The sequence below is a fragment of the Tauraco erythrolophus genome, chromosome 18 (assembly GCF_009769465.1).
Source record: "Tauraco erythrolophus isolate bTauEry1 chromosome 18, bTauEry1.pri, whole genome shotgun sequence".
Taxonomy (NCBI): domain Eukaryota; kingdom Metazoa; phylum Chordata; class Aves; order Musophagiformes; family Musophagidae; genus Tauraco; species Tauraco erythrolophus.
This window is the reverse complement of record NC_141482.1, coordinates 16,723,684-16,750,300: the sequence shown is the minus strand read 5'-3', so window position 1 is coordinate 16,750,300 and position 26,617 is coordinate 16,723,684. Positions and strand designations below refer to the sequence as shown.

Sequence of the window (26,617 nt, the reverse complement as noted above, 5' to 3'; positions counted from 1 at the left end):
CCCCTGCCCAGACTCGGCTCCCAGTCCTTTCTGGGCACCCACCACTGCAGGCAATGGTCACCTCCTGCTCTTTCTCACTGGGAAGGTCTGTGCACTCCCACTCTGCCTTCACACTCCTCACCCCAAGCCCAGCACCCCAGAGAGCAGGTGGGGGGGTGGCCAGCTGAGCCCAGCAGGCAGGAGGCTTCCTCCCCTTCCTGCCTGCCTTCCTCCCCGGCCCACGGCCAAGAGGAGGATGGTGGCTTGGTGATGCTCCGGGCATGGCAGGTCAAGTGGCAAAGGCAAACGGAGGGCAGGACCTGGCTCCCAGCGGATGGTCCCGGGGCTGCTGGGGACGTGGCCCCAGGGCCTGGCGGTGGTCACGGTGCCAGCTCATGCCAGCTGTGGTCCTCAGCTTGGGGGCTTGGACACAGTGGGCATGTTGCAAACCCCAGAGCGAAGAGGCCAAGGGGGTCTGGTGGCCGCAGAATGGGATGGCATCACGTCCCACTATGCCCCATGGCTGAATCCCCATGGCTGCAAGGCTGGAGCTCACGGTGTGGCTCGTGGGCCAGGGGGTCCTCCCAGGGCTCTCCTGGTGTGTGCCAGGGCTCATTTCTGCTGGGACTGTGCTGCCCAGCACCGGCACCGGTTTGCTGCCTGCCTGTCCCGCTGGCTGTGAGCAAACGGCCCCTCTCCCCCCCGCGGGGCGCAGGCAGCCCCTCGCCGGCGGGACCCCCCTGCCCTGTTTTCCTTCGCCATTTGTCTGCCTGCGCAGAGCCCGTAAATCACACGGCGGGGGGCAGAGGGCCGGAGGTCCCGCTGGGGCTGGGGGCGTGCGGGGCTGTGCCAGGTGTCCCCACTGCCACGGGGACGTGTCCCTCGCCAGCTCTGTCCCCCACGTTGGTCCTCACTAGGGACCCCAACCCTCTCCTGGCCCTGGCAGTAGCCCCTGCCTGGCACAGAGCTGGGATGGGCAAGCCCTTGGTGCAGCAGGCAGGGAGCAGGCAGGTGCCTGCGTGAGGAGGGGAGCCCCCACTCTCGCCCTGGCATCCCGCGGGGCTGGGGCTGGGGGGCCACAGGAGCCCCCGGCCCTGACAGGCGGCAAGACGGATGGATGGGGCTGTGTACTCAGCTGCAGCCACCCCACACATGGCCACCAGCTGACGAGGATGGGCTGGGGGGGGAGCCCAAGCCTGGGGACCAGCCGAGCTGCCCTGGGGTGTTTCTGGGGGGCACAGCCATGCGTGGGGTGCTGGGGGCATGTGCTGCTGCAGCGGAGGATGGGGCACTTGGGGACATGGGCAGGGAAGGAGCAGCAGGCTTTGGAGACAGCTCGGTGTGGTACATACGTGTGCATACATGTGCATTTGTGTGCCTGCATGTGTGTGCACAGACACACACATGTGTGTTTGCATGCATGTGCATGTGCATCTACATGTGTGAGCGCGTGTGTATGGATGTGTGTGTGCACATACCTGCATGGATCTGTGTGAGTATGGGGGCGTGTGCGCGTGCGGACGCAGTTGCACGCGTGTGTGAAAATGGGCATGTGCGCACGTGTGCATGATGGTGCACACAGCAGGTCTGTGTGTACACGGTGCCATGTACACCCTGACTGCCACCACCTTCCGCTGCAGGGAGCTCCCAGGTTGGCACGTGTGTGTGTGTGTGTGTGTGTGTGCCTGCACACGGGAGGACAGACGGACAGAAGGAGCCGGCGTTCCTGGCCAGGAGACCAAGGGAAGCCACGGGAAGCGACGAAGGCTGCCGGCTCCCTGCCTGTCCGGCCGCCAGCTGCCTGCGGATGCTGCTGCCGCTGGGGTGGGAGGACGCGCGGCAGCAGCCGGGTTTTCCTGTGCTGCCCGGCAGGCGCATGGGACAGGACGTGCATCCCCGTGCCCGGACCCCCCCGACCCCCCCCGACACTGGGCGCCTCGGGTCTGACTCAGCCGGCACGAGGCCCAACCGGGGGCTGCGGCACCACAAACCTCCCGCCGGTGGCTTGTGCCGCGCAGCCGACTTGAGCGGGTGCCAGGACACAGTTGTGTTTGGCATCGTGGCTCTCCCAGCTGATCCAGCCAAACAAACTGGCCATCGGGCCGAAGTTGCCATCCTGGCGGAGTGGCGCTGCGCTGCACAGCCCTGGGCACGGAGCGGGCAGCACTGGCAGTGGGTCAGGTATGCATGGTGGGCAGGGGTGGATGGGACCCTGCATGGGACACATGGTGTCCAAGGGGGGGACATGGCGTCCAAGGAGGGGACATGGCCCAAGCATGGGGTCACAGCCACGGCCCCAGCTCAACCCATCAGGCACCCCCTAGGTGCAGGCTGGTCAGTGGGGGGGCATCCCTGGGGTTGAGGTGCTGGGCACTCCGAGGGCTGGATCCTGCCACCCTGCCTCCACTGGTGGGGAAATGCCCCCTGCCCCCCGCTCCAGGGAGTGTTTATCTGCGAGGTGATACTTAAGTGTAAGAAAATAAACAGGGAGCAGATGGGCCGGGGGGCCGGGGCTGCCCCCAGCCCCACGGGGATGCTCTGGCCCTGCTGGGAAAACACTGCTGCCGGCGAAGCAAATGGATTCCAGACCCGTGGCAACGCCGGCACATGTGGCTGCCAGGACGCTGTGCCTGACCCTGCTGAGCGCCGGTGAAGCAGCGCTGGACTGACCCGACCCATCCCACCCCATCCCATCATATCCCATCTCATCTCATCCATCCTATCCCATCCTATCTCATCCGTCCCATCCTATCCCATCCATCCCATCCCATCCCAACTGAGACGCCGAGGGTCCTGCCTGGCCCCGCTCACCCGCAGCCCCCCCTGACCAGCCCCCAGCACAGGGGGATGCCCGAACATGGCCCCTCTGCCCGTGGCTCCCCCGTTTCGGGGCAGTTCAGGCCAGCGAGGCTGCAGCCCCGCGGAGCTGCCCCGGCGCAGGGAACCTCCGGGAGCTCTGCCCCGGCACACGCAGCATCCGAGTCCTGCTGCTCCGCACCCGGCTCTGAGCGCAGCCGGGGCCAGGGTCTCATCCAAGGGGTGGCCATCCCTGCTTGCCAACACAGGAGGACCAGAGCCGGCAAACTGGGGAGCCCCTGGAGCCTCCCTGGGTGGGGAGGAACAGCTCAAGGGGACGGGGCGTTGAGAAACCTTTTGGGGAGCCAGAGCATTTCCCCCTGAGAGCAGCCCTTGTCCAGGCAGAGGTCCCTGTCTGTGGAGGTGGGGGCTGCAGTAGAGGGTCCCGGCATGTCCCCAGGACCCCCCCGTCGCTGGGCTGTACCTGTGGGCTGGGGCCACTGGTCTGGAAGGCATTACACGCCTGTCGCACGGGGAAGTCTGTCCCAGTTCCGGAGCCGGGACCCCCCCACCCAGCCGGAGCTGGGGCAGCCCACAAAGCGCCTTTGTTCCTGCTCTGGAACGAATGGATTGGAGGCAGCCGGGATCGGCTGTCAGCCGGCGACATCGGAGACCCCACGGGTCAGGCAGAGGGAAGGGGGACAGGTGGAGGGACAGAGGGATGGACGGACAGAGCCAATGCAGAGATCACTGGCTCTGGCAAGACCTGTTCCTGTGCCAGCCACCAGGTTGTGGCACCGGCAGCACTGACTGGGGGTCAAATCACACTGACTTGCACCATGCCAGCCCTGGTGCCACCAAGCCCTGGGACCGCTGTCACAGGGCACCCGTGGGGCTGGCAGGGATGTCCTGGCATGGTTTTGCAGGGGATGGGAAGCTGGAAGAAGCCCCCGTGGGGTGCAGGCATGTCGTGGGGGGCAGGCAGGATCCAGGCAGCCTCGATTGATCCCTGCTTGGGGGGTCCCAGCTCTGCTGAGCTTCCTCACACCCAGCACCCTTTGTAAGGGGCACAAACCCAGGGCGAGAGGGGCGAGCAGAGCCCACTGGAGATGTCCAGCATGGGGGGCACAGGCCAGGACCTGGGCAAAAAGCAGTGCCTACCCTGGGGGCACCCATTTGAGGGCACCCTGGCGATGTCCTGTGCTGCCGCAGGAGCTGCCACCTCCTCCCTTTTCCCTCCCTGCTCTCTAACAAGAGGAAACTTTTTAGCACGCCACAATTCTTCCAAGAAATTTATAGCCCATCAGGGAGCCGCGGGCCAGGGCTGTTCTCTCCGTGAACGCTTGCAGGGCTTCCTCCCGGCGGAGAGCGGCTTTGATGCGGCACATGCAGCTCTGCCGCGCCGGAGGGAGACTCCGGCGTGGCAGCCCCCTGTTCTTCCTCCCCAGTGAGTCCTGCGGAAATGCCGCACTGGCAGGCAGCGGCGAAGCGTGCCCTGTCCGGCGGGCAGTGGTGCCAGCTCCTGCCGTGCACGCTGCCCTGCAGAGCTGCTGCCCAGGGCATGCCATGCCCTCCTCCCAAACCCTCTCCCCAGCCTGTTTCTGCACTGGGAGGACAGGATCCGCCTGGGAAGGAGCGTGGCCGAGGGGGCAGAGCGAGGGCAGAAGTGTCCGGCTGAGGTTCCTGTCCCAGTCCTGCTGCTGACTCACGGCGCGGTGGGGTGAGTCAGTGGCCTTTCCCCTCCCTGGATGACGTTCCTGGCTCAGAGGGATGCCGAGATGCCCGAGGGATGCTCGGAGTGGTTTTTCCAGCCTGCACATAGGGTGAAGACGTGGCGTTTGCAGAGATGACAGCATCCCAGTGTGGTGGGACTGCATGTGCTCCCACAGCCGGGCCAGAGCTGACCCTGACTTCAGCTGCATGCCAGTGTGGTCCGGCAGAGCATCCAACCCCTGGCACAGCATCCATCCCCCGGCACAGCATCCATCCCCAGCACAGCATCCATCCTGAACACAGCATCCATCCCCTCCCAGACCCTCCATCCCTCAGCAAAGCATCTGTCCCCTCCCAGATCATCCATCCTGACAGCATCTGTCCCATGCGCCCACAGCCACCGCTCTCACAGATGCCAGGCCTCCATGCCATGCTGTGCCATGCCGTGCCATACCGCCGCATACCTGCTCCGGATCCCAGCCTTCCCCAGCACCAGGTCCCAGAGCTGAGGGGGTTTGATCGCCTTTATTCCGGGTGCAGAAGTGGGTGAGTGTCCGCACCACCACACCATTTCAGAGATGTCCCTCACGGAGAAGGGGACTGTGGGATGTGTCCAGGGATGGGGGCAGTTTTGGGGCAGGCACAGCAGGGTCCTCACGATCCAGACATAGGGTAAGCCCAGAGTCACCGGGGGAGGCGTGGGGACTGGCTGTGCCAGGTTCAGCTGTGCCTCCTCCTGGTATGGCAGTCCTGGTTTGCCTGTGCCCCTTCCTGGTTCGGCGGTGCCCTGGGTGGGCTGCGACCTGGCCCAGTTCCAGCGCACCTTGGTTCAGCCCGTCCCGGTTCAGCCAGTCCTGGCTGAGCTGTGCCCTGGTTCAGCCCGTCCCATCTCCATTGAGCCATGCTCCGGTTCAGTTCGTCCCGTTCCGGTTCACCCCGTCCCGGTTCATCCTGTCCCGGTTCACCCCGTCCCGGTTCATCCTGTCCCGGTTCATCCCGTTCCGGTTCAGCCCGTCCCGGTTCATCCTGTCCCGGTTCACCCCGTTCCAGTTCATCCTGTCCCGGTTCAACCCGTTCAGGTTCAGCCCGTCCCGGTTCATCCTGTCCCGGTTCACCCTGTCCCAGTTCAGCCCGTCCCGGTTCACCCCGTCCCGGTTCACCCTGTCCCGGTTCAGCCCGTCCCGGTTCAGCCCGTCCCGGTTCAGCCCGTCCCGGTCCCCGCGGCCGCTCGGGGCGGCGCAGCGCGGCACAATAGCGCCACCTGCCGGCCCCGCCGCCCCGCCCCGCCCCGGGCTCCTCCCGGGGCCAACGAGACCCTAATCCCGTCCCGGCTGGAGGGGCGCGGGGAGACCGCGGGACCCCGCGGACACCCCCAGGGCCGGGGGACCCCGACCCCATCCCCACCGGAGGTTCACGGAGCCCCCGGATCAGGCCCAGCTCAGTCTACCGGGACCCACCGGGCCAGGGGGCTGCGCGGGGCCGTGCGTCCTCCGGAGTTCCGGGCTAGAGCAGGTGGGGCGTGGAGGAGCCCAGGTAGGTGCGGAGGTCGCTGAGGGTGGAGGGGATGATCTTGGCGGGGATGGTCTCCCGGTTGAGCGCCCTGTGGGCGGCGAAGCGGTGGCAGCCCCCGAAGGAGTAGAAGTAATCGCCGCCCCGGCTGCCCTTGATCCAGAGCACGTCGATGGGGGGGACCCGCTCGGGGTCCTCCTGCAAAGAGAGAGACCCCCGAGAGCAACCCTCGCCCCGGTACCCCCCGACCCGCCTCTGCCGGGGCCTCGGTGCTGCGAGCTTCCCCGGCAGTGCCCCAGGGTGGCACGGGGCGGTGGAGGGGGGCTGCTCCGACCAGCTGGGGTGGGGAGCGGGGCCGCGCTCACCTGCAGGGTCTCCACCAGGCTCTGCACCTTCCCCGGGTCCAGCTGCGCCGGGATGGGCCGGATGAGGACGCGGAGGGGCACGTTGTGCACGGCCGAGATGTGCCCCGTGTGGATGCTCCGGTCCCCGGTCTCGGCCATGGCTGCTGCTGGGACCCGGCTTCGTTCTTCCTCCTGCGCGCCCGCCCGAGCCCGCCGCTCCGCCCCGAGCAGCACAACGCCCAGCCGGGCCCCTCTGCTTCCTCCCGGCCCGGCCATCACCATCGTCACCGCCACCACCCCACCGTTTTGCAGAGTCACAATGAAGGGGCAGGACGAGCTGCCGGGACTGGTGCCAGCGCCGGCTGGCCGCCCGCCCGCCCGCTCGTCTCCGCCCCGGTGACGCTCCGGTCAGGGCTGCCCCGGGCTCCCGGTCCGAGCAGGACACCCCTCGGCACGCAGCGGCTGAGCCCCCCCACCCGGGGCTGCTCGGTGTGCTGGGGGTCCCCGTCCTGCCCCCCACCCTGGGGCTGCCCGGGGGTCTCTCCTCCCGCCTGGCTGTGCCAGGGCACTAAGGATCTGCCTGCGGCATCTCAGCTGGGAGCTGGGATGTGCCCCCCACCTGCCCGGCTGTGCCAGGGCCGTGTCCCCACCCCAGAGACCCCTCTGTGCTGCGCTGATGCCCAGGGGGTCCTCGGTGAGGAAGAGGCTCCATGAAACAGGCCCGGAGCTGAGTAGTGAAGCGCGGATGCTCCGTGACCCGGCAGACACCGCGGTGCTCCAGCCTGGAATCTTTCTAGGTCACTTCTCCAGACCAGTGTCCCGAATGGCGGAGAGAATCCCAGCAAGAACTGGGTCTCCCACCTCACCAGCTGCCGCAACCAGGGCAGCTGGGATCCGTAGCAGGGCCGTGGTGCCGGTGGGCTCCTGGTCGCCTCGCCCCGAGTCCCAGGGGGCATGGTGGGTCCCCAGCCCCAGTGCTGACTCAGAAACACACCAGCGTGACAGGGTGCGCTGGATGACTCACTGCCCCGTGTGAGGGCCGGTGACAGTGACGGCGAGGTTGGGGATGAGCTTACGAGGCTGCGGGATGATGTTTTTGTAGGATGAATCCGGCGATGACTTTGCAGGTGAATTACTGCGCTCTTGCCTGCGGGGCAGCACCGATGTCACCAGGCACGCAGGGCTCAGCGCGGGCTTTGCCGATGAGCTGGAGGCCACAAATAATTTGTCCTCCCCGCTTTGGCACCCATCTGTGGGGAAGGAAGGCAGTGAGAGGGGCGGGGGGCAGGGGAGCCTGGCTGCCTCTGCGGCCGGGGGCTCTGCCGGGTTATTCCCACTGCCCCTGGCCTGTGCCTGCGCGGGCAGGAGTGGATGCGAATGTGATGGCAGCTGAAAGAAAATCGTCTTTTCTTTCCAAAAGAAACCAAACCAAACCTTTCCCGTCGAGCACAGCCAAGACCCAGGGGTGAGGCTGGGGGTGCGTGAGCGTGGCTGGGCATCCCCCGGGCTCCCTGCCGGGCTTCTCGCCCCGCTGCCGCCGTTTCACACGGCGCTTTACTTCCAGGTCAATGCTCTGCCGCTGCTCGCAGCCTCCCTGGCGCTTTCACAAGTGGGGTGGCCTGACAAACCCGCCGCTCGCCACGGCAGGGGGTTGTCTGGCTGCTGCCCACCGGCTGCCAGGACTGGCAAGGCAGCGCGGGCAGCGCTGAATGCTCTGGCTGCGTCAGCCGCCCCCCTCCCAGCTGGCTGCTGGGGCATCTCCACCCCTTGGTTTGGGGCACATGTTTTCTCTGTGATGCTCCTGCCCCGGGGCTGCCCAGGGCACCACGAGATGGGCAGGCCGGCCACTGGCTTCCCCTGCCCAGCGCTCACATGCCACCACCCGCCACCGCCTGTACAAAACTCCCGAGACACGCGGTTAGTGGCAGAAATCCCTTTTATATCCCTGAATTGCGTTACAAGTAATACTGCGGGCGGCCGGTTCTCAGTAGACTTGTCTTACTTGGGGGCTGTCGAGTACAAAACCTGGCAGAAAAAAATCTATCATGCACGGAAAATTATTGCTGTAGTATCTGCTATTTACAGTATAGAGCGGGCAGAGGCGCGCTGCTCTGTGCCCGCCCGGCCGAGGGACGCGCTGCTGCCGCGGAAAGGCGCCGGCATTGCAGGGGAAGCCTGAACTGCTGCGTCCTCGCTGGTGGGGTGCCCGCGTGGCCAGGGCGATGCTCTTCCCCTGCGTGGGGTGCTGCCACAGCAGCAAGGACCGTGACAGGGACGTCCCCGGGAGGCGTCGAGCCCACGAGCCACAGCCGTGGCAACGTGGGCACCGAGGCGGCGGGAGGAAGACAGTGCAGGGAGGAAGACGGCGCAGGAAGACAGTGTGGGGGTGCACGAGTGCAGCCCCGCGGGGTGCCGGGTTGAACCCCGAAGGTGTCAGGGACCGGCACGGGGTGATGGGGCCGTGGCAGCTCGCGGCCCGAGGTAGGAAGCGGAGGCGCGGGTCGGGCCCCGCTCCGGGATGCCACGCACGCGGTGCTCGCTCCGGGGACGGTGCGGGGATGCTCCGCCAGGACGTTGCATAGAATGGCTGGTTTGTCCCCGCCGGCTGGCGCGGGGCAGGGAGCAGAGCAGGAGCCTGCGGCGGTGAGGAAGACGAAGGAGAAGGGCTTTGCCTTTGGGGGAGGCTTGCAGGGCGTGGAGCCCAGGCTGCTGGGCCAGCTCAGGCTCTCCTGCCTCCAGGCCTGCTGCACGGTCCGCTCTCAGGGTCCTGTCCCCATCCGTGTCACCATGGCTGTGTCCTGGGCACGGCGGCTCTGCTGCAGCTCTGCCACCTCCTGCAAGCCAGCGCTGGCACGGCCCTGCCAGTCTTGGCAAATAAATAGTGAAAAGCATAAGTTATAAATAATATAAATAAGAACATTTAAATAGACTCACCCAAATTTTACGGCTACACTGACCCTCTCCCCCTGAGCGCAGGTCGAGGGTGATGGTGAAGGGGCCGGGAGTTGGTCAGGAAGGGGTCCCGGCAGAGGCTGGGGGTACGTGGAGGGCGGTTGGGGGTTCAGGTGCTGCCCCAAGGCTGGGTCTCCAGCCCAGCTGCCAGCCTGGCCGTTCGCACGGCGAGAGGGGCTGCACCTGCCCAGGGGGGCTATTCCCCAGCCCATCACCATGGCAGGGGCCAGTCATGCCTGGCCAAGCCAGGAGCCTGGATCCAGCGGGGAATGTGTCCCGCGGGTCCCTGCCGGGAGCCCCTCGTTCTTCCCCTGACTCAGGGGCTGTGGAGCCACAGTGCCAGGGTGAGCACCGTGCCACGGGGCCATATCCCATGGAACTGTGCTGAGCAGGGGGCATCAGGGTGCCCAGGGCCCGAGTGGTGGGCTGCAGGGACCCCGGCCTCCAAAGGTGACTGACAGCCCTGCCCTCCCGTCAGCCGCACCCTCCGTCAGTCCCACCGAGCCATCAGTGGCATCAGCCCACGGTCCCATCAGTGTCAGGGTGAGGTTTTGCTCCTTGCGGGAGCAGAAAAGTGTCTTTTCTCCTTCAGGATCCCCCAGGAGGAGAAGCAGCAGCTCTAAATAAATAATAGTAATAAATTAAATAAATAGAGGTGAAAGTCATGAGTTGGGGGAGGAAAGTCTCTCCTGGGTCTGGAAGAGGTTCCCGGGTGAGTCCCCCGCAGAGAGACCTGCCTGGCTGCGGGGGGGCTCGGGGACCCACGGGCGAGGAGTCGGATCCCACTGTGAGCCTGGCTGGATCCAACCCTTCCCGGGGAGCGCTGGGTCACCCTCCTCCCAGGTGGGGAGTGAGTCTGCAGGGACGTGTCCTCCAGCCACGGCGCAGCCGCCAACCGGCTGGCTGCACCTGCGGGAGAGCTGGTGCGGGGACTGGGACCGGGATGGGGGACGGGGATGGGAACAGGGACGGGGCTGGGGATGTGCCGCAGGGGGCTGGGGCGCTAGTTCCCTATTGCACAGCTGTGTTCGGAGCCCTTGAAGCAGGCGGACTCGTAGTGCTTGTTGAGGTACGACTTGAGGGCGAAGGTCTTCTCGCACTGCTTGCACTTGTAGTGCTTGAAGGCGGAGTGGGTCTGCATGTGGGCGCGCAGGTTGGAGCGGTCGGCGAAGGCTTTGCCGCAGTGGGAGCAGCCGAAGGGCTTCTCCCCGGTGTGCGAGCGCATGTGGCCCTGCAGCAGCCAGGGCCGGCTGAAGGCTTTGCCGCACACGTCGCACTTGTGCTTGAGGTTGTGGGTGAGGACGTGCATGGCCAGGGCGGGCATGGAGACGTAAGCCTTGCCGCAGGTGGGGCATTTCCTCGCCATCTTGCTGTCCAGGCTGCGGTGGGTCTGCTTGTGCCGGCTGAGGTTGGAGGAGGTGGCGTAGGTCTTGCCGCACTCGGGGCAGGAGTGACGGTGGCTGCCGCGGCGTTGGCTCTCGCCGCGCCGGCGCGACCGCCCGTCCGTGATGAAGAAGGCGTCCATGGAGTAGCTGTCCGTCACTGCTGCCTCCCCGTTGAAGTAGCGGGCGGAAAAGCTGGACTGGGGGCTCTCGGGGTCGCTGTACTCCTCATGGCCGGGCACGTAGGCTGGGTCCGGCGGCGGCGGCGGCAGACCCTGCTTCTTGTCGGTGTCGTAGCTGGCTGGTGCCAGGCAGTGCTGGAGGTACCCTGCGGGGACGACACAGCGGGGTCACCGTCCCTCTGGGCCAGCCCCATAGAGGACAGGGGAAAGGCATCAGCCAGAAATGCCCGTTGAGGGTGCAGAACTGGGGCTGCCCCCCCCACCACTGGTCCCTGTCCCCGCTCAGCCCCAGGGGCTGCCCCCGAGCACCAGAGCTGCCCTGTCTGCTCAGGGGCTGAGTCTGCCCCAGCTCCTGTCTGCATCTGCCAGCAGGATGGGCCCCATCCCACGGGCTGCCCCAGGTGGGAGCTGGGGACGGGGCTGTGGGACGTCCAGCTGCGCCTGCCCGGGTGCTGGCCCGGCGGCAGGCAGCCCCCGGGGGCCATCAGCCGCCAGACAGCTGTCGGTGCCCACAGCCTCATTGTTCACTGGGGCAGGCGCCGGTAATGAGCTCTGCTCCATCCGCCTCCTCGCCTCTAGAAACCAGGGGCAGCTGGGGCGAGGGGCGAGAGGCGAGCACAGAAGGGGCTGGGAATGGCCCCTGCCTCCCTCCATCCCCCACAGGGGTCGTTCCCTGGGAATGGGGGGGCAGCTCCTGGAAGCCAGCAGCACCAGGGGCCTGGGCTCCTGCCAAGGGACCCACAGCCCCCCAGGCACCGAGCGGGGCTCGGGTGCCACTCCAGTAGTGTCACCCTTGTGTGACATTGGCACAGGTCTGCTCGTGGCTTGGCTGTGGGTGAGGGACTCCTGATGTGTGGCAGAGCGGGCGCTGTGTGGGCATCCCCGTCCCTCTGCGCTGGCACATGAAGGTCACCGCGGCAAAAGCAGTGCAGCCCTGACCCTGCTGGGTCAGCAGCTCTGGGGGACACACTGACACCCAAACCGGTACCGGTGGTCTCCTGCCTCGTGCACGCTGGCCCGTGGTACCCGCTTCAGAGGACACGTCCCTGCGGTTGGTGACAGCGGGGGCTGTCAGGGGCTTGGGGTTGGTGCACGGCCAGGCTCACCCATGCATGCCAGTGGGGCAGCATGGACACTCTACCCCAGCTGCAGCCGAGCATCCCCAAAATCCAGGCCCCTCCTGCCCACAGGACCCCGGTTCCCCTGCCCTGCTCACCCTGCCCGGCTGTTTGTCCTATGGAGGGCTGGGGGTGCCTGTGGTGGGGAGGGGGCAGAGCTCAAGCCCCCCCGTCCCCCCGCGTCGTGCTGACAGCGCGGTCGCGCGGGCTGTGCAGAAAGCGCTCTGCTCAGCAATTTCTCACGCTGCCTCCGAGCATGCAGCAAGGTTATTTCCAGGAGAGCAGCGTCGGCAGCTTCTGCCCAGCTGCAGCGCATCCCTCCCCCACCGTCCCTTGGCTCCCGATGCGGGGGGGGGGGGCGGGACGAAGAGGACCCCCCGGGCCTCGCACCCCTGCCCCTGGCAGGGAAAGCCCACCCAAGGCTGGGAGCAGCGAGCAGGAGGAAAGGGGGGGACAAGCGACGCAGCGCTGGGGCAATCTTGGCTCGTGCGTGGCTGGATCGGGCCCATCCCCGCACCCGGCTCAGCCTCCCGGTCCCCTCGCACGCCAGGACCCGCCAGCCCACGGCCCGGGACGGACCCCCCCGGCCCCCTCTTCCAGGGCAGCTCCCCGGGCCGCCCCGTCGGGGGTCTCTGCCCAGCCCGGCTGAATCCCAGAGTCCGCCCCGGTGTCCCCCGGCAGGACGGGGCTGCGGGGACCTCGGCCACCCCCCAGCACAGCCCTCCGCACCTCTCCCAACCTTGCGGGGAGGGGGCTGCCCCCCGCCTCTCCCCCGCCCGCTCCCCGTACCCCGGCGAGGCGACGGCCCCCACCGCCCTCCCGGGAGGGCTGGGGGCACCGCTGCGAACAATGAAACCGGCAGGCACGGCGAGGCTCCCGCTCCCCCCGCCGGCCCCCCCGCCTGCCCCCGCAGCGCGGCTGCTTCGCGCCCCCCAAAAACTTGCCGAGGGAAGGAGAGGGCCCCGCTGCACCCCGAGCGCGGGGGGAGCGGGGCCGCCTGGAGCAGCGGGGGCTGCCCACGGGGGGTGCCGCTGTCACGCAGGGGATGTTTCCCCAAGGGCCAACTTCGGCGGTCCCCCGGAGCGGGGGACAAGGCGAGGAGGGACGACCCCCGCGCCGCCCCGCTGCAGCCCCCGCACGACGCCCAGCTGCCGGACACAACGCCGGAGACCCCCCGCCCCCCCCCCGCCACGTCCTGCCCCGCATCCCCCGCATCCCCCCCGGTGCCCCGCCGGGCGCACACAATAGCGGCGGGGGGGTCCTCCCCGGAGCCCCCGGCCTCGCACTCACCATCGCCGGCGGCGGGGCCGGGCAGCGCGTAGGGGGGCTCCAGGGGGGCGTAGGGGGGCGCGGGGGCCCCGGCGGCCGGGAACGCCTCCGCCTTCAGCTTCTTCACCAGGAAGGAGCGGGGCATGGCGGGGCCGGGCCGGCGCCCTCAGCACTGGACAGCTCCGGTACCGGCACCGGCCCCGGCACCGGCCCCCGCCCCGCCCCGCCCCGGCCCCGCGCTGCGCCCGGCGCTCCGGCCCCGGCTGTGCGGGCGGCGAGGCGCGGGGAGCCGAGTGCGAGGGGCGGGGAGGCAGGCAGGCAGCAGGGCGGCGAGGAGGAGGAGGAGGAGGAGGAGGTGGAGGAGGAGGAGGGGAGCAGGAGGAGGAGGAGGAGGGGAGGAAGGCAGGCGGCTGGGGGTGGAGGGGGCCGCTCCGCCCGGCCGCGCCCGGAGCCCCCCCGGAGCCCCCCGAGCCGCCGGCAGCGCCGGGCGCCCCGGGCATCACGGCAGTGCGGGGTCCGCGGTCCCTCCCCCCCGGTTCCCCCCCCCTCTCCGCCCCTCGGCCACGGACAATGGGGACACGCGGGGACGGGGAGGGGGGGTGGGGGGGACCGCTGCCTCCCACCGCCTTTGTCTCTCTGCCGCCAGCCCCCAGGGCCTGCGAAGGACGGGGCTGTGGGGCAGGGGTCCCCATCCCCGGCTCTTGTCCCTTGTCTCCATCCCTCTCCCCCCTCCACGCCTCTGTTTCTTGCCCCTTTCTCCTGTCCCTGTCCTTGCTCCCTGTTCCTACTCCTGTTCCCTGTCCCCATTCTCATCCGTCTCCCCTGTCCTCATCTCTGTCCCCTGTCCCTTTCCACTGACCCCCTTCCCTCGTCCCTTCACCTGTCCCTTGTTCTCTGTTTCCATCCCTGTTCCCTCTTCCCTGCCCTCATTCCTGCCCCATCTCTGTCCTGTCCCCATCCCTGCCCACTGTCCCTTTCCCCCTCCCTATTCCTCTTCCCTGCCCCTTTCCCCATCTTCTCCCTTTTTCCCGTGTCCCAGTCCCCATCCCTGTCCCCGCTGAAGCGCCGTGACCTTCGCAGCCCACAACAATAGCCGGGCTCGTGGCGGTGCATTGTTCCCTGCCGGAGCCCCCACTCCCCCGCCTCCCCTCGCCGGTGCTCCGCTGCCGCCCTCCCCAGAGCGGGATGAGGTCCTGGTCCTGCGGGCAGCCGGTGGCCCTGGGGTTGGCTCTCCCGGGGGCTGGCGAGTGACACCGGGCCCTGGCTGGCAGCGGGCCCTGCTCTCCTCGAGCCCTGTGCGATGCCAGGAGCGTTGCAGCACTGAACTGAGGACAGTCCTTCATCTGTCACTGCAGACAGAGTGCTGGCACGGCCGGCACAGGGCAGCCAGGGTGCACCCTGAGCCCTGCTAATGGGCACCCCTGGCCTCAGGAGGCACCAGCCCCTTTGGCCAGGAACGTGGCATTGGGCCTGGGGTCTAAAAGCAGCACCGCCGCAGCCAGTACCCTGGGTCTGCCTGCTCACAGCCGTGTCTGCTCGCTCGGCTGTGCTCAGAGCCAGGGCTGGGGCCATCCCTGCATCGCACCGGGCCAGTGTGCCTCGTTCACTGCTTTGTGTGGCACCCCATAGCCCAGGGCACCCCATAGCCCACAGCATCCCGCAGCATCCCACAGCATCCCACAGCATCCCACAGCATCCCACAGCCCAGGGCATCTCATAGCCCACAGTATCCCACATCCCTGGGCACTCCATAGCTCACGGCATCCCACATCCCATAGGATCCCACATCCCACAGCATCCTAGACCCCAGGGCATCCCACATCCTACCCAAGCCCAGGGGACCTCACAGCCCACCTCACCAGGCCTGCTCCCAGGACTCGGGGTCCCGGGGCGGCTCCCCACACGGTTTGGGGTCTCCCTTTCCCCCTCCCCGCAGCTCTCGGCCGGGGCTCGCAGGCAGCCACACGAGCCCCATCTGGCCCTGCAGCGCCACCGTGACGTCAAAGCTCTGCCAAGTTCAAGGTCACCTCTCCCGGAGGGCCGCGGCACCGGGGGGAACGTCGCCCGCCGGGCTGCTCCTGGCATCCCCCCCTCCCTGCCATGCACCGGGCTCCCTGCCTCCGCTCCCTGATTTATTTATCCGCGCGTGTGCCGCTTCTGTCCTCGAAGGCATGTTTGCAGAACGGGCGATTACTTACGCCCTAGTTGGGCCAGGCCTGCCTGCCTGCTTCCCTGCCTGCTTCCCTGCCTGCCTGCTTCCCTGCCCGCTTCCCTGCCTGCTTCCCTGCCTGCTTCCCTGCCTGCCTGCTTCCCTGCCCGCTTCCCTGCCCGCTTCCCTGCCTGCTTCCCTGCCTGCTTCCCTGCCTGCCCGCTTCCCTGCCTGCTTCCCTGCCTGCTTCCCTGCCTGCCTGCTTCCCTGCCTGCTTCCCTGCCTGCTTCCCTGCCCGCCCGCCCGCTGCCCTGGGATTTTGTCTCTCTCCAGGCTGCGGTGTAATAAGGGAGGTAATTAAGTGTAAAAGACAGGGGGAGGGAGGGCTGGGAGAGGGGGACCAGGATCCCGGCTCCTTTCAGAGGCAGAGGACTGAGATAATGTATGTTAATAACCCGCAATCAGCCCTGCCGAGCTGTGCCAATATTGCTGACTGCAGCGCCTGGGCCCCCCCAAACCTGCCCCCACCTCGGCGGGGAGGGAGGGGAGCGCCAGAAGAAAGGCTCAGCCTTTCTGGGCCTGAATCCGTGCCTTCCCGAGCAGCTGTATGGAAATAATTCCCATTGGAGGCGATTGTTTCCCTGGGCAGAGGGAGGGGGCGATGGGTGTCCGGTGGGCGAGGGGCTCCAGGGGCTCCCAGGAGCAGGAGCATCCTCTGGGGGGGGTGGGCAGGGGGAGAGGGGCTGGGTCCTTGGTTCAGCTCCCTGGCTCCCGCCAGGGCCATGGGACACATCCCGCTCCCGGGGTGAGACAACCCACCCCGCGGTGCCCCCATGTCCCCCACTGGTCCTCAGCACCCCCCTCCTGCCCCTCGTACCCCATGGGGCCACATCCTGGACACACGGTGCTGGGGGGTCAGGCAGGAGGTGCCAGGCGGATGCCCGGTGCGGGGGGTCAGAGCCCCCTGCCCTCCCTGCTGCCTTGGCCCCGGCTCGGGGGGCTGCCGCCCATTAGCAATTCCAGCCACGTCCTTCCCGGAGGCGGCTGGGCCACAGCCGGAGCCCCAAAGTGGCTCCAATCCGGGGCTTTGAGGCACGGGCCTGGCGCTGCCGCCGGCTCCGGGAGCAGATTGCCAGACAAAGGGCCGGGGACAAAGGCCCGGCTGCCTCGTGCCCCGGAGAAGGGGCGCAGGCGGGTGCTGGCCTGGCCTGAGGACTGCCGCTGCCCCCCGACCCCCCGTGCCTGCCATGCCTCGGTGCCCACCCAAACCCGACCCTACCTGGACACAGTTTGGTACCAGGTGGCACAGTCCTGTGCCACCCCCCCCGACCGGCACTGTACCCAGCACTGCTCCGGGTGTGGGGCTGTGCTGCAGCCCCTCTCCAGCGCTGCACCCCCAGTGCTGCCCGTCTCGGGGTGCAGCAGGGCTGGGATGGGTTGGGATGGGATGGGATGGGATGGGATGGGATGGGATGGGATGGGATGGGATGGGATGGGGGGGCAGTGGGGCACAGGGCTACGAGAAAGGAGCAGAAAGCATGGACGGGGCCACCGCAGAGGATGGCAAACGCCAGGCAGGTCCCCCTCATCCCACCATGCCTCAGTGTCCCCAGCTGCTATCGGGGCCCTTGTCAAAGCCCCCTTCCCCGCATCCCCCCCCGCCACGGCTGCCTTTGTCCCCGCTCCCTGCAGCCGGCTGCAAACCCACCGTCCCGGGGGCAGCTGCCGCCTCCGCCACAGCACGGGGCTGGGAACGCCACCGGTGCCACTGGGCGCAGCTGGGACTGTGCCCACCCGGGGGGTCCCGGGGAGGGGCTTTCGGGCATGATGCCAAACGGTGCCAGACCCCCCAGGGGAAGGGATGAGACGTGGCTCCAGCGAAGCGGTACCCAGGCGGGGGATACCGGTGCAGGCGGACCCTCCCTGGTCGCTGGCACTGGGGGGACGCAGGCAGCAGGAGGCTGAGGGCTGGGCAAACACCATCTATTGCTTCCAACGCAACAGGGACACTCTGTGCCCGGGCTGGGGACAAAGCCACGGAGTTGGTCCCACCCGGGGACCTGGCAGAGCCCAGCAGGGAGACGTGCCCGCAGCCCCCCCGGTCCCAGCACTGCTTCCCAGCTCCCCGGCCCTCGCTGGTTTTGGAGGTGCGTGCCGGCAAAAGAGGCTGTCCAGGGGTGCCCGTCCCACTCACGCCGGGCACTGCAGGCTGCAGTAGTCGGCAGATTTGAAGAAGTCGTAGATGTTGACGAGCGGGAACATGAGCAGGGCGCCGAGGAGGGAACCCAGCTGCTCCGCTGCCCCGTACCACACCAGCGCGCTGTGGCTGCAGCCCCGCAGGATCACCCCGGCCATCACCTTCATGTAGGAGAGCGTCCCGGTGAAGAGCACCCAGGAGAGGACCTGGCAGCGCAGGGAGGGGAGAGCAGTCAGTGAGACCAGGGGGTTCCCCACTGCGGGCACAGGGGACACTGTGATGAGGCTGGAGCAGGGGGTGGCCCCGGAGACCTCCCCAGGCAAGAGGGACCCTGTGACTTACGATGGTGGCATCACCCCACTGGGACTGCTGGAGGAGCGGGCAGGGACTCATCACCGCGATGGCCATGTTGTAGGCACCAAAGCCTGTCCCCAACACAGTGAGGGTGCCCAGCAGGGCCAGGGACCTGCAAGGGACATGCAAGTGACACCGGGGAGCATTGCCAGCCCGTCCCTGGGAAGGGACACAGACCTGTGGCACAGGCTGACTCGCTCTGTGCTGGCTCCATCCTCCTTCTCCAGGGCGTCTCTGCTGCCAGGGCATGGGCACCCCACGGATTCTCTCCCACCCAGAGCCTTCTCCCCACCCCACTGCAAAGAGGAGCCGTTGTTGGGGCAGAAGCCCCCGGGGCTTACCCCACCGCAGCCCCCAGTGCCCTGCTACCCACCTGCTGGGCAGGACCATGGCCACGATGCAGGCGAGGGGGTTGGCCATGGAGCTGAGCGTGGCCGCGAGGTGGTAGGCGGTGTTGCCGTAGGGCAGGCAGGAGTAGGACTGCACGGATGGCAGCACCCCGTTCATCAGAGCGCTCACCCAAGTGATGAGGAGGTAGATGAAGGTGAGCTTGGCCAGGGGGTAGATCCTCTTTGGCAGGATGTCCCCGGGCCCTTTGGCATCCTTTGGGCATGGGCAGCCTCCGCTCAGCTGCGAGCCAGCTCCCTCGTCGTGGACCTGGTAAAATGAGCTCAGCATGATGTTGCTGGGAAACAGCTGCTCCTGGGAGAGCTCCCACACCTTGGGCTGCCTGGTGAGGAAGAAGAAGGCCAGCAAGCAGGCCAGCATCATTACAGTCATGAGAAGGAAGAAGAGGAGGGTGGAGAACCTGGCTGGGATGTACTGGGTCTCCATCTGGAAGACGGTGCTCTCCACAGTCTCGTTGCCGGTGGTGACGTTGACCACGTGGCTGACGTTGACACAGCTGGACATGCCAGAGCCCTGGCCCAGGGTGATGAGAGCGGGGATCAGCCCGCTGAGCCCTTCGCCTATGAAGAAGCTGTTCAGGTACTGGGGCTGCAGCTGCATCATGAAGGGCAGGAAGGTGACGGAGGAGGTGCAGTCCACCAGGGCCAGGAAGAAGGTGAGGATCAGGAAGGCGGTGCTGTGGGGTGTCCCGGCGATGGGGGACGTGTAGTTCCAGAGGAAGGCCAGGAGCAAGCAGGCCACGACACCCACGCACACGACCACGTAGATAACAGCCACCTCCTTCAGCAAGCCGGGCCGAAAGCGGTGCATGAGGGTGACGAAGAGCGGCCCCACGTTGGCCATCTGGATGATGATGGTGACGTAGGAAGGCAAGTCCCACTGCTCCGGCAGCACCGTCACCAGCAGCGGCAGCTCGACCCACAGCCCATTGATGGCCGCCCAGGAGCCCATGCCGAAGACACAGGCGAGGAGATGGGTCATCAGCGCCATGGCTCAGGGCTGGGTGCCCGGGCCCGGGGGCGACGCCGCCGTGCTGCGGGGAGAGACTTTGGTCAGTGGCGGGATTAGACCTGACCCCCCCTGGACCGTCCGCCCCGGCATCCCATGACCGCTGCCTGCGTTCCCCCTCCCACAGCAGGCAGCAGGCGGGCAGCGGGCAGGTAGCGGGCAGGCAGCGGGCAGCGGGCAGTGGGCAGGCAGGGCAAATCCTCTCCCACACCCCACGGGTGTGCAGGACCCACAGAGCAGCGCAGCCTCCCCCGCAAGCCCTGGGGACCCCCCTGCTCCCGGCGGGCGACGACGCTGCCTCCGCCCGCACCGGCCGCGGGATCCGCTCGGTCGAACGGCGGAGCCCGGCCCGGCCCGGCCCCCGCGGGGCACGGCAGGGCAGCGCCCGCCTCCTCGCAGCCGGGTGCCGTGCGATCCCGGCGGGCTCCCGCAGGGAGAAGGGCCCCGGCAGCTCCACCTGCGAACGCGCCCGGGCTCGTACCGGCGAGCTGAGTCAGCCGGGATCCGGCCGCATCCCCTGCCCACCCCGCGCCCCGGCTCCCCTCCCGCTCCCGGGAACGGCGGACCCCCACGGCCCGTGCCCCCGCGCCCCCACGCCCCCGCGGAGCCCAGCTCCAGCCCCCTGCCCCCGCGCTCCAGCCCGGCGGAGGAAACGGGCGTCTCCCGGGGCTCAGCCCGGCCGGTGCAACGAGCCGGCCCCGGCCCCGCGGGGCGGTGTCGGGGCCTCCGGTGGGGAGCGGGAGGCGGGCAGGAAGGCGGCTGCCGGTGTGCCCGGTCCCTCGGGGATCTCCCGTGGGGGAACTCACTGCGCTGGGGGAACCGGCAGCAGCACGCGGGCGGGAGCGAGTCCCGGCTGCCCGGGCAGTGACGTGGGGCACACGCGTCACCACGTCCGGATGCAGACGGGTGACGGCCTGGGTCAGGCTCTGATCCTCGCCCCGGTGCCATCTGGCAGATCCCCCGGGTCGGGGGGCGGCCGGGGGGAGACCCCGCACCCTCCGGCCACGTGCTCGGCAGCGGGGCCCAAAGCCGCGTCTCAGGGTGCCTGTAGCGGGGTGGGGGTGGGGAGTCCCAAGCAGATCCCGAGGGACACATGATCCACCGGGATGGTCCGCTGCTGGCACGGGGTGTGATAAGATGAAAGCGATAACAAGCGTAAGGAAAAGCACCGCAGTCCCTGGAAGGATGATTATTCTCTGCAGTGTCCTGGACTTTGCACTTGTCCCCAGCTGAACCGTGTCCCACCTATTTCGGGCTGCTTCTTGCGGGTGGAACTGTCACCCGATGATGGTACTGGTGGCCCTGGGGCGGTGCTGGCACGGCTGGGTGCCCACGGTGGCGGTGGGGCACGGTTGGAAGTGCTGCTGTGGTTTAACCCCTGGGTAGCTCAGCACCACCCAGTCTCTCGCTCACCCCCTGCTCTGTGGGATGGGGGAGAGACCAGGAAGGGGAGAAGGGAGAACACTGGTGGGTTGAGATAAAGACGGTTTGCTAGATAAAGCAAAGGCTGCGTGCGCAAGCAAAGCAAAATCAGGCATTCCTTCGGCACTGCCCGCGGCGGGCAGGCGTGCCGCCATCCCCGGGGCAGCAGGGCTCCGCACGCGATACCATGACTCCAGAGCGCAAATGCCATCGCTCCGAATGTGTCCCCCTCCCCTTCTTCTTTCCCAGCTTCTGTTGCTGAGCAGGACATCCTCCAGCCTGGGCTATCAGTGGGGTCAGCTGTCCCACTCGTGCCCCCTCCCGACTCCTCGTGCACCCCCAGCCCGCCCGCTGGCGGGGCAGCGTGCAGAGCAGAAGAGGCCTTGGTGCTGTGTAAGCACAGCTCAGCGATAACCATAACACCCCTGGGTTATCAGCACTGTCTTCAGCACAAATCTGAACCAGCCCCATAGCAGCTACAGCGGAGGAAATTAACTCTGTCCCAGCCAAAACCAGCACAGGTGCCCAGTGGGACCTGGGGCGGGGGGAGCAGGCCCAAGATAATGGGAGAAACCGGGTGCTGGGGGCTTGGGCTGGCCCCGGGGCAGCTGAGGACCCCCGCACCCACAGGGACGAGGACAGAGAAGGGGCGAGAGACGGGGAGGGGACGGCAATTGTCCTGTGTTGAATATGGCAGCACAAAGGAGCAGCGTGGCCGGCAGTGAGACCCTTCCCCAGGGCCACTGGCCATGGCGCAGGGGCACGGGAGCCCGAGGGGGTGCTGGGTGTGGGACTCCAACACTGCCACTTCACACTCCTCACCCAAATCTGCTGCCTGCCCTGTCTGCATGGTGTGAGACGGCTCTGCCTCCTCCACCCCCTCCCCGCGCTGCAGCTGAGCCCCCGGCCCCCCCGACCCCCCTGGCCCCTCGCCCCTCTGCACCCCCGGCAGATGCAAGTGAAGGCCCCAGAGGCAGATGGCAACATTTGGTAGCCGAGCGGTCCCTGGCCACGGGACTTTTCTGGGCTCCGGTGACAAACTGGCCAAGAAACCCCCTCCCCACCCATCCAGGGCTGGCGACCCGTCCCCAACTTCAGGCAGCGCAGGGCAGGGTGGGCAGCGGGGCTCCCCGGGGTGGGCACGCTGCTGGTGCCACAGGGGTGCCCAGATGGAGGGAGGGCATGGGGGGATCTGCAGCCCAGGAGAGTAGGGGTCTGTCCTTGAGCTCAGCCCCAGCAAGAGCCATCCCCTAATATCTGCTTTCAGCTGAGAGCAGCGGGGACGGTGTTCCGGGGCAGGGAAGGCTGCTGCCCCATCACCGGCGGGCAGAGGGGACCCCCTCACCCCAGGAACCACCGTCTGCCCCGAGGGAGTGGGTACGACCCCCCAGACTTGGGCGTGGGGACCCTCTGGCAGGTCACAGCCGCTGGCCCCTGGCAGCCCCCCGGCTCCATTTGCATCCCATTTCCATGTGAAAGGAGCAGGTCAAGTTGAAAGTTGAAAGGCTGGTGGGGGGCGAGCGGGAAGGGGCCGCTGCCGGAGGTGAGACCCCGACAAAAGGGCCGGATCCCCAGAGCCCACCGCTCGCCCGGCCATGGGCTGTGGCCCCAGCCCCGCCGGCAGCCGCCATCTGCGGGTCCGTGCCGCCGCGCACCGCCGCCACCGCGCAGACAAAGGCCTCGCGCCTGGCGTGTCCCCATCTGTCACCTCCCCAGCTCCTGGCCCGAGCTGCCGCTGCGGACGTGTCGTGGCGAGAGCCGGGTTCGGGCAGCATCCGTCCCTCTGCCTGCAAGAGGGGCGCTGGGTCCAGCCAGAGCTTCCCCACCGAGTCCCTTGGAAAGCCGCTTCCACCCGGCAGAGCTGCTCTGCGGAGCCCACAGTTGGGGAAACTGAGGCAGGAGCCGGCAGTGGCTTGCCCCGGCTCAGAGGTGATTCCCCCGCTGCAAAGCGGGGTGCAGCCTCGGCGTGCCGAGGGGCTGGAATTAAACGCCAGGAATTAGCACTCACCAAGACAAGGGGGTTGGGGGGGTTCCCAGCTCCGGGGGTGCCTTTGCCTGGGGCTGCCTGAGCCGCGCCGAGCCTTGGCCCCCGCTGCTCTGTGGGCGCTGCCGGGCACCTGCAGCCGCCTCCGCCCAGCACTTCCAGGGATTTGGCCTCCTAGTGTGCCTTTCGCTCGTTGGTGGCTGCGTTATCTCCCGGGAGGTCCTTGAAGCCCAGCCCCGAGCGCCCGAGGGAGGTGAGAGCAGAGCCAGTGCCAGCACCCGCCCATCCCTCTGTTTCCAAACTCCGTTCCCCCATCCCCACCTTGTCCCCCTGTCCCCACGGCAGCGACAGAGGCGCTGAGCCGGGTGCTGGGGGAGCGCTCCCACGGCGGGTACCCTCCCGAACCCCAGCCTGGGATGCTCCCAGGGAGGATGAGGCTCCGGGGCGCTACCTGGCTCCAAAAACACCCAGCTGCCCAGGCGTGCCCGGGCTGCAGCCCGACCGGGCAGGCACATGCAGGCTCTGCCCTCGCCCACCGCGCCGGGCAATGTTTTTCCGGCCAAGCTCGTTGTGTGGATCCAGCTTTGCCGTCACCCGGGCACGGCACAGCCCCTTGGCAGTTTTCCATGGGCTTCGCTTGGCCCTTCTCCCTCTGCCAGCTCCCGGTCTCGCTTCCGAGAGCAGTTTGAAAAACGCACGGCTGTAATCGAGCTCCATGCTGCACGGGCCGAACACTTGACCCCTCCACGCTGAGCTGATCCGTGCCATGGGAGGTGCCCGCAGCACCGGGCAGCAGCCCCCACAGCCACCCTGGGGCTGGGGTCTGGCCAGCAGGTCCATGCGGCTGCCAGTTTGGTGACCCCGCTCCGGTCCGTCACCTCCATTCGTGCTATCCGGGTTATTTTGCTGCACTTTGGAGCTTATTGCAGAGGGTCGCTGCCGGGGGCGCGGAGAAACACGGCGAGTTTTCCAAACGAGAGCAGGTCCTGCCCTCCCTGAAGCCCTGGCAGGGTGTCAGGCCCCTCTGGCAGCAGCGGGCAGGGGATTGTGCAGAGGCATTTTGGCTTTGGCGGTGCGAGCACACCTCAGGCCATGCATCCAGCATCCGCACCACCGGCACCTCCGGCTGAACCGGCACCCGTGCCGGGACGTCACCGGCTACCGTCACGCTGTGTGACGCAGCCTGGCATGGAGGAATGCCCCGTGGTTTCAGTGCCGTGTGAGTGCTGAGCTGCCTCGGAGGGCGTCCTCAGCCGGTGCTGACTCAGCAGGAGCAGCTGTGGTGCGGAGCCGCTCCAGCGTCCCACCAGCCGCCGTCCCGCGGGGAGAAGGGGAGGACGTGGCTGGGGAAGAGACACAGGGACATCCGGACACCCCCGGGACGAGAGCAAGGGAGAAGCAGCGTGGCGGCCGAGCCGTGCCAAGGAGGCTCCCACATCGCAGGGCCGATCCAGGTGGGTGGTGGTGGTCCTGTGCCGGTCCTGTGCCAGCAACGTGGGGCTGGGTCACCCGGGGAGAGGGAGGCACAACCACACACTTCTTGGCACAGCTCTCTAGAGCAGCTCCTGCCACACAGGCGGTGATCTGGTGTGCCAAGGGAGCCCGGCTGGGCTGCTTGCACCAGGAGCTGGGGCCATGGCTGGGCATTGCCTGGCGTGAGCGGGGCTGTCAGCCCTGGCACTCGGATGCCCATGCTCTGGCTGGGCTTGGGGCATGAGATAACGTTGCTGTGTTTTTGGGGCTGTTTAGAGGGTGGCTCAGCTCGGCTCGATGCAGCCTGGCTCAGCGCGGCTGTGCCAGGGCGGGCGGCTCAGCACTGCAGGAATGTGGAGCAGCAGGTTGTGCCTGGCCACGCCGTCCTCGCCAGCCAGGCAGGGAGGGGACCCCATACTGGTCACAGGTGGCTGTGCCGGGGGGCCCTGCGTCCTCGTCCCCTGTGCCCGGCACCGGGTGCAAGGGCAGTGGAAACAGCCCATGGCTGGGTGCTGCTTGGGGCACGGGGTGCAGGCAGCACTGGAACTGCGGGGTGCTGCTGTCTGGGCACTGAACTATCAGCTGGCACCCCCCCCACCCCACCAGCACCCTGGGTGCAGGGGTCTCGACCAGCTGCCCCCCATCTCTGCCACCAGCTGGGCTGGGGAGACCCAGCGCTGCCCGTGCATTTGTGCAGCACCGAGCACAGCACAGCCTTGCTTCCTGGGGAGGGGCTGTAAACATGGGTCCGGTGGGGGGGCCCTGCCTGTCCCTGTCCTTGCCCAGCGAGCAAGGGCACTGCTGGCTCTGTCCCCAGGTCGCCCCCATGCTGGGCTACCTGCAGAGGGCTGCAGAAAGCCACCCCCGGGGAGGGGGCAGGAGGGTCTCTGCTGGCCCTGGGACCGTCTGCAGCTGCCCCTGCGCCTGGCTGGGCCCCCCCTGGACGTTTTCCAGGTCAGAAGGCAGCGTGTCCCCCGGGGCAGGGGACATGGACAAGGACAGGGATGGACAGCCTCCCCCAGGCCGCTTGCCCGTCACCGCGCATCAGGCGGACATGCCATGTGCTGGGGCAGCTGCTGCGCAGGGACTATGTTGGGGTACAGACCCCGGGGGGGCGGGGGGGGGGGTCAGGACTGAGCCACTGGTGCACGTGGGTTTGCAGACAGGGCAGCTGTGGCTCGGCGCGGCCGTGGCGCGGTGCTGTGGGTGCCGGAGGCTGGCTCATGCTGCCCGCGGCTGACGCTGGGACGGGCCCTGGGTTGCACCCAGGAAGTTGTGCAGGCGGACGGGCGGCTGGCGGGGAGGGGGTGCCAGTGCCGGCGGCACGCTCGGGGCTTCCGCGGGAGGGAGCGGGGCTGTGGCACCCTGGCCCCCACCGTGCCCGCTGCCACAGCTGGTGAGTGCTGGGGCTCGCTGTTATCTCCCGGGGGCTCGCCTGGGACCCCGAGACGGGGACCCCGCTGGGGGATTATCAGAGCAACTCAGGGAGGGGGAGGGGGAGGGCAGGTCGGACCCCACACTGCCCCCCCTGCACCTTGGTGCTGCCTGGGGGATGGGGGGCATGGGCGGGCAGGGGGCTGCAGAGGGGTGCAGGGCTGGTTTGCTCCCCTGTTTGCTCCCCGCCGTGGAGGGGCGGGTGCCTCTGCGCGACCGTTGGGGCGGGCGGCTGCGCGTGTTGGGGTTGGCGGGGGCCCAAGGACACGGGGTGCACGGCGGGGGCCCAAGGACACGGGGTGCACGGCGCGGCCCCAGGCACACCTTGGCTGGGGAAGCGCGGCTGGAAACCCCCACCGGTGCTTTCCGAGGGGCTGCAGGGTGGGAGCGGGGAGCCCGGGAGCAGCCCCAGAGCCTGCCAGGGGGCTGAGAGCCGGGGGAGCAGTGGGGAGCGGAGCCCCAAATCCCCCACCCTGGTGGGGGGGTGGAGGAGTGGGGGCACGTGACGCACCCCTGGGCACAGGGGGTGCACCCTTTGGTGTGGGCAATGCACCCCTGGGCACAGGCGATGCACCCCTGGGCGGGGGCGATGTTGGCAGAGCATTGGCGAGGGGTGCCAGGCCACAGCCGCCCATCTCCGCCATGGCCTCGCTCCCCAGGGTGCCCCTGGCCGGTGCCGGGGTGCCCTCCCCACCAGCCCCATTGGCCCCGGTGCAGTTTGAAGCGGGCTCGCACCGCGGATTGGCCGGGGGCCGTTTCGGGGAGGCCGTGGCGGGGAGCGGAGGCGTGGTCGCTGCCTTCAAATAGGCAGCGCGGCGCGGCGGGCGCAGACAGTGCGGCACCGCACAGCCCCACGCAGCCTTTGTCCGCCCGCGGGGCCGGGGCCCCCTGCCAGCCCCCGCCACCGCCCCTCACTCCAGCCCTTCTTTGCAGCCGACGGCACG

The 26,617-nt window shown here is 68.2% G+C and overlaps 3 protein-coding genes across 3 annotated transcripts; all 3 read right to left on the bottom strand.

The window, feature by feature from the left end:
- Positions 1 to 5,977: 5,977 nt before the first annotated feature.
- On the bottom strand, positions 5,978 to 6,623 carry SRXN1 (sulfiredoxin 1). Its single transcript, XM_086622924.1, has 2 exons — positions 6,363 to 6,623; positions 5,978 to 6,195 (listed from the first exon to the last, which is right to left on the bottom strand). Exons 1-2 carry the CDS (start codon positions 6,621 to 6,623, stop codon positions 5,992 to 5,994), a joined length of 465 nt encoding a protein of 154 aa, XP_086479050.1. The 3' UTR covers positions 5,978 to 5,991.
- A 3,673-nt stretch (positions 6,624 to 10,296) lies between these two features.
- On the bottom strand, positions 10,297 to 13,389 carry SCRT2 (scratch family transcriptional repressor 2). Its single transcript, XM_086622923.1, has 2 exons — positions 13,266 to 13,389; positions 10,297 to 11,003 (listed from the first exon to the last, which is right to left on the bottom strand). The coding sequence occupies exons 1-2, from the start codon at positions 13,387 to 13,389 to the stop codon at positions 10,297 to 10,299; spliced, it is 831 nt and encodes a 276-aa protein (XP_086479049.1).
- Positions 13,390 to 17,583: 4,194 nt separating this feature from the next.
- SLC52A3 (solute carrier family 52 member 3) lies at positions 17,584 to 19,342 on the bottom strand. Its single transcript, XM_086623013.1, has 3 exons — positions 18,318 to 19,342; positions 17,933 to 18,056; positions 17,584 to 17,796 (listed from the first exon to the last, which is right to left on the bottom strand). Exons 1-3 carry the CDS (start codon positions 19,340 to 19,342, stop codon positions 17,584 to 17,586), a joined length of 1,362 nt encoding a protein of 453 aa, XP_086479139.1.
- Positions 19,343 to 26,617: the final 7,275 nt, after the last annotated feature.

What these genes read in the sequence shown, in the direction of transcription:
- SRXN1 (XM_086622924.1), bottom strand. Translation starts at nt 6,623, where the DNA reads ATGGTGATGGCCGGGCCGGGAGGAAGCAGAGGGGCCCGGCTGGGCGTT. An exon ending in GCCTGGTGGAGACCCTGCAG is followed by an intron (nt 6,196 to 6,362) that starts GTGAGCGCGGCC and finishes CTCTCTTTGCAG; the next exon opens with GAGGACCCCGAGCGGGTCCC.
- SCRT2 (XM_086622923.1), bottom strand. Translation starts at nt 13,389, where the DNA reads ATGCCCCGCTCCTTCCTGGTGAAGAAGCTGAAGGCGGAGGCGTTCCCG. An exon ending in CGGCCCCGCCGCCGGCGATG is followed by an intron (nt 11,004 to 13,265) that starts GTGAGTGCGAGG and finishes TCGTCCCCGCAG; the next exon opens with GGTACCTCCAGCACTGCCTG.
- SLC52A3 (XM_086623013.1), bottom strand. Translation starts at nt 19,342, where the DNA reads ATGGCGCTGATGACCCATCTCCTCGCCTGTGTCTTCGGCATGGGCTCC. An exon ending in GCCATGGTCCTGCCCAGCAG is followed by an intron (nt 18,057 to 18,317) that starts GTGGGTAGCAGG and finishes TGTCCCTTGCAG; the next exon opens with GTCCCTGGCCCTGCTGGGCA. An exon ending in AGTGGGGTGATGCCACCATC is followed by an intron (nt 17,797 to 17,932) that starts GTAAGTCACAGG and finishes CTGCGCTGCCAG; the next exon opens with GTCCTCTCCTGGGTGCTCTT.